This window comes from Artemia franciscana, unplaced genomic scaffold, assembly GCF_032884065.1.
Source record: "Artemia franciscana unplaced genomic scaffold, ASM3288406v1 Scaffold_1327, whole genome shotgun sequence".
Lineage (NCBI taxonomy): Eukaryota > Metazoa > Arthropoda > Branchiopoda > Anostraca > Artemiidae > Artemia > Artemia franciscana.
In genome coordinates, this window is record NW_027062793.1 from 72,737 (window position 1) to 78,736 (window position 6,000).

The 6,000-nt window shown below is 35.8% G+C and overlaps 1 protein-coding gene across 1 annotated transcript in view; it reads right to left on the reverse strand.

Annotated features, from left to right (window-relative positions):
* LOC136042466 (calcineurin subunit B type 2-like) overlaps positions 1–4,541 on the reverse strand; it is a 53,672-nt gene extending 49,131 nt beyond the window's left edge. The window contains exons 1-2 of the mRNA XM_065727425.1: positions 4,310–4,541; positions 2,228–2,349 (exon numbers count right to left, since the gene is read on the reverse strand). Coding sequence (XP_065583497.1) covers positions 2,228–2,349; positions 4,310–4,526 — 339 coding nt within the window. The 5' untranslated portion in view covers positions 4,527–4,541. The remainder of the gene's footprint in view (positions 1–2,227; positions 2,350–4,309) is intronic.
* Between the last annotated feature and the right edge of the window lie 1,459 nt (positions 4,542–6,000).

Here is a 6,000-nt window from a genome sequence, read left to right on the forward strand (position 1 = left end):
AAGGATGCATCCTACTTTGAAAATTCTTCCCTTAAAAAGTAAAAATAAAAGAAAATACATGCTAGCAAGGAGTATCGGTTCACCCCTTCCTTTGTTACGAAATCTTGGGTACTACTTGTGGATTTTGTTGAAATTACTGCTAATAACATTAGCAGTAATTTCTGTAGATGATAACTTCAGCAGGATTTATAATGGAACTAATAACACATTGAAAAATGTTCTTGATATTGACCTAAAAATATTTGGTATGGTTCTACCTGGAACTAGCTTCATAATGAAAGGTTTTGTTAATGTTATTAAAGACAAAATAGATATGTTTCAGGATCAGTTAAGTTTAAAGGATTACAAAATGTGCTTATTGCCAATTCCTGACTCGGTATCAGTCTTTACCCCTATGGTGAGATTAATTTTTTTTTATATTTTAAATTGTATTTTAGCTACTTATCAAGAAAAACTCAAAGAAACACTTCTTCATTGTTGTTATCCAAAAAGGCAGAGAGAGCATGAGCTAGTCTTGAGGGAAAAAATATTACGAGAAAGCCAGAGGAAGCTAGCACAAAGGCATATGGCCGCAAAAACTACGGGATCTGCTGTGTCCGACAGCAAATATAAATCTTATTTGTTGTCGTATGATATTGTAGATGAAGAAGATCTACCAACACATAATTATTACCAGTAGCTGTTGACTTACTTGCAACTTTAGCTGTTGGTTTAGTTACCCCAGGAGCTCTCGGCTTAGTTGGACCTGTAGCTTTTGGCTTAGTTTTGTGAGAAGTCCCTTTTTATTATTTATTTATTGCCTTATATTATCTATATATATAAAAATATGTTGTCTGTGTGTCGAGTGACGTCATGTCATCAGGACGTCATGAAGATAGTTGTCGTCATGTTTGTTATGACGATGACGCCATTAAAAGTATTTAAGAAAATTGTCTAAAGACAAATTTTAATTGTAAGAAGATCGTGGACGGAAAAATGTTTAATTGTAAAATGACTGAAGAACCTACAATGACAACAGCCGAGGAAGCTGCTCAAAGAGTCTATGCCAAAAAATTTGCGGCTGATAGAGAAAGTAAGAAAAGAAAGCGTGCCGAGGAATCACAAGAACAGCAAGAAAACAGGCTTGCGGGTAAAGAACGCAAAACCGCGCAGTTAGATGAAAATCCACCTGGACAGCGAGAGTCAAAACATATCAAACTGAAAATGATCATACAATAGTCGTTTATAAAAAAAGGAAAACACAACCAAAAGATTTCAAACGGCGCTTGGAAACAACTCGTTCTACAATAGTTACACTGTCATAGCTCTTCATCCTCACATTTGTTACAAATACCCGTGTTCTTTTTTTTTTCTTTTTTTGAATTGTCTTTCGTCCTAAAAAGCATAATACTCTGTTGCTTTTACAACTACTACTAATACAACACTAACACTACAACTACTATCACCAAAAATACTCTGATACTAATACTACTAAGGCCAAGTCTATGCAGGTAAAATTTGAGAGAATACTGATGGCAAATTCGAACTAACAAAAGACGACATGCGCATTTAGATTTTAAAAATAGCGTATCTAAAGAATTGATTTATATATTCAGTTGAAACTCCCAAAGTATGCTTAAAGTGGAAGATCAATTGACCAAAAGGCAATATGCGCTCCTACTACTAATATTACTGCCACTATTCTTTAATAGCTGCAATAGCTGGGGGGAAATCCTTAATGCGGCAAATGTATTTTTTTGCATACCTCGTTCATTTTTCTTTTTGTATGAAGACGGGTTTTCACTAAATAATAACACTAATACTAATTATCACTGGTTCAAAACTTTTCACGTCAATTCTAGAGGATGCAACTGTGTTCTCATCTATTTTCTGATGTTTTGCTTTAGGCTGACGGAGCAGATCCAAGGTTCCGCTGTTTACAGATGAAGAGAGGCAAAAAATACAAATGGGGTAGCCCAAGCTCCGTTGGTACCCCCTTCCTGAAACGCTAATTCTGTATCCATCCCTGATCCTCCCATTAGCTACCAACAGCTATCTTCCGGTTTTAGTTCTACATTGTCAGTTTTCATTATTTACTAGTTTTCATATTATTATACCATTATGATTCTCCTATTACTTCATATTCATTAGTTTTCATTAGAATTCTAGTTTCTAATTTTTTGGCATCAATTCCACAGGATTCAATTGTATTCTGATGTATTTTCTTTTTTTTTAAATATTATCTTACCTGAAATAATTCACCATTGGAAATAAAACCATCATTGTCCATATCATAAATCCTAAAGGCGAAACGTAGTTTTGATTCTTTGTCTCCCTTCACACTAAATTGTGAAACTCCTTGAATAAATTCTGAAAAAAAAATTAAAAAACTAATGTTAGAATTCCCAGAAATACAAAAAATAAAAAAACTTTCAGAAGATCTTGTCAGCATAAAATGAATTTTCTAATAAGTGATCGATGATAAAAGCCAGGTCCTGTAAAGTGACCCCAACTCTGTGGGAAGTTTATAAAGCACAGAGCTCCTCATAACACCCCTCAAAACACTGAATGAAAATGTTTGGATTAAATATTTTAAGAACGAGTTCGCGAGGGTATCACCTCCCGATGATAGCCATGAAGTTTAATGTGAGTCTGAGTTTGGTCAGTGTCTTGGCCTACTACCAAGACACTGACAAAATTCTACTTAAAATTATTTTTAACAGTGGCCTTGCTCCGGATGTATTCTGTACCGGTTTAATAGCTCCTGTCATTGAGAGGGGTAAATCGCCATCTAAGTGTAGTTAGCATCGAAAAATAACCGTCTCTTCATAACTATGTAAACTGACGGAGTTGCTTATAATTGATGAGATAAATTCAGCGTGTTATGCATCTGATAACTAATTTGGATTAAAAAAAATTTCTTAGTCATGTAAACGCAATCTACAAATTTATTTAATTGGTGCGAAAAATACTACATCTTGCAGGTCATGATGCGAGAAGGGCGTTTGATTCAATAAACACAAATACTTGTTTCAGCTCGGTAACGAGGTTTAAATAGATCTATAGTAGTACCTTTTCGTAGTATGTATTGACGGCTTCGTGTTAACTCGAAGTTTCCTTCAGCTAAAAAAACCTTTATTTCGCAAGCGATAGTTCCGATGAGAAAGGGTTTTGGTCCGGGTGCCGGTTCTTCGCCACCCCTCATAATAATAGCGTTGTATCAGCACAAATGAATCTCATGACAAGTTTTATTTTTGTGGTCTGGATTTATTGTTATTAAATATGCAGACGACATTCTAAATTTAAGTAAGTCGTTATCTCAAATTGAAGAAAACTATACAATTTTATGTGAACAGTATGCTTCTATGGTCCTAGAGTTCAATGCGAGTAAGAGCGAGGTAGGCAGATTTTCTGGTAATCGTAGTTATTATCGGTCGCAAAGTCCAGTGCTAGGTGATAATGTTACTGAATTTGTGCCTACTATGCGTTATCTAAATTTGCCAATTTCGCCAGATTTGAAAAGTACTCGTGCTGCCCTTCTTAAACATTTCTAAGTTCTAAGAGTTCTGGGATTAGAGGTGCTTCTGGATCGTTTAAAAGAGCAAACGCTTTCTGTAACCGTATTGTGTTGGCCTGCCCTTATAATGTGTTTGGGATCCTATATGTACTTTCTTTAGTGCTGTTTTGGAGACTTTTTATGGAGATGGATAAAAAATGATTCATAATGATTTGTACAAGTATGAGAAGTTATCAATGAGAATTCCAATTTGGGATCACAATCGAAGGATTACCCGTAGATATGCGATAGCTAACCCAAGTCTCGCCGCATCGGAACGGTATACAGCTTTTCGTAATCCGCTTTATCCGAATCACATTTTTTGTTCAATACAGCTGTGTGAATTGTTGTGTATAACTGGACTAATGTAATTTTTTTATCATTTGTTTTTCGTTGTTGTCTACAATGTAACATTTTATGGCTTTAGTGGCTAATAAAAATAATTATTATTATTATTTGGTATTTTCCTAGGAAAATGGAACTAAAAAAAGGTGATATCTTAAAACAGTAGTTTCAAATAGTGTTTGATTACGAAAATTAATTGTTGAAAAAGTCAGCCAAATGAAAACAAAACTTAACTCAGAAAAAGATTGGATATCAAAAGATTCCTATAGAATTTGAAGTTGAGTAGTTGTGTCTCTCATTAGAACTAAAATGGCAAATCTCAAAGGCAGAACTTGACGGACTCCCCTACGCTTAAGGAAAAAGCAACCCCTTTGTGACAGCCGTATTACATGTCCCAGATTTATCAAAACCTGTTAAATGAAAACTAACCTTTAAAATCCACCTCTCCATTTCCATCGCTATCAAATATATCGATGACTCTTTGAAAAAGGGGATTTTGTTGCAACTCGGGCAAAGTCATAAATTCATCTACACTTAATGAGCCAGAATTGTCCAAATCAAGTTTTCTAAAACGTTTTCCAAGCCGCCTTATTTCATCCGGGTCAACTGAAAAAATAAAACAAAAAACGTTAGTTAAAACCTGCATTCCTGAATCAAAAACTGAGTTTCCGAAATAATCTTATTCGATCTTTCCTGAAAAAAATTCAAATGAATGTGCATTGTCAGTTTAATATACATATTGCTGATATTTTTTCCTTAAAATCTATATTAATTTTTGACACTAGTGTCCTGGTTGAACTTCACTGAAGTAAGGATGCTAGGACTGTTTTATAAAATTTTCATTTTAGTTTCATTGATCTTATGTTTTTGTAAGTCCTTTTTTTTTTAAATATTTATGTTTTGCTGAGAACGGCCCTGGGACATTGGGCCGAAATATTCATTCAAATTAGAATACCACTGTCTCACGAAAATAATTCCCTACTGTTCTTCTTGTTTCTGATGGAAAGACAGAGTGGTCTTCATCGACTATTTATGTTTGTTATGGAAAATGATGGGCGTGAGGGGGATCTCTCAAATCACTTTGACGCTTAAAAAGGGCATTTTAACTTCCAATTTAAAATCAAATGAGACCCATCTGAATTTAATACAAATATCCAGTCCATAAAAACCATGTATGCCTCCAGGGCATAGCTTCAAGCCCTTGCCCAGGGCTCTGGGGGAGGGGGGGGTGTGTGCCAGCCCTGGAGGCATTGTCATATGTTCTTTGGGCTATTTCAAACAAAACCGCACAATTTCAATCAGATATATTGAATCCAATCAGAAGTTGGATGGGGAGGGGGGGGACTAATTCTCTTAAAAGAGAATTACAACTTCCGATTTCAGCAAATTGAGCCACCTCTAAAGTTTATACAACGATCCCTTCGATAAGAACCCTAAACACCCCAGGTGCATAACCTACAACCCTCAGGCTCTAGTGGTTTATATCAACCTCAAAAGCCTTGTTATATGATATTTGGACTATTGAATAATCTATTGGATACATCTCGGAAAAAAATGACGTGTTTGTGAGTGTGTAATTTCTATTAGATGCATTTCGTTACAATACGACGTGTGTGTGCGGGGGGGGGGGGTAGCTACCCTCCAATTACTGACTCTTAAAAAGAGCCTTACGACTAAAGACGTGCGACGCTGAGAAAGTGAGCGAGTCAAAAATGAAAATGAAAAGCAAAGACACATGCGGTTAGAAGAAAAGCCGCGGAGCGTCGAAAATGAAAACCAAAGACAAAAGGGCTAGAAAACATGCGACACCGAGCATGTGAGCGAGTCAAAACTGAAAATGAAGAGCAAAGACACGTGCAGTTAGAAGACAAGCAACACCCCGCACGTGACCAAGTCAAAAATGAAAATGAAGAGCAAAGACACACGCGATTAGAAAACAGGAACCACCGAAAATATCAGTGAGTCAATGAAAATCAATCTGGACAGCGATATTAAAACGTGTCAAAATCGAAAATGATAGCGATTATGATTGGGTATGGGATTTGACATGGAGTCATCAATAAGGACATAAGGACATCAATGCCTACCATACCTTTGATGTCAAAAACCTGGACTATACA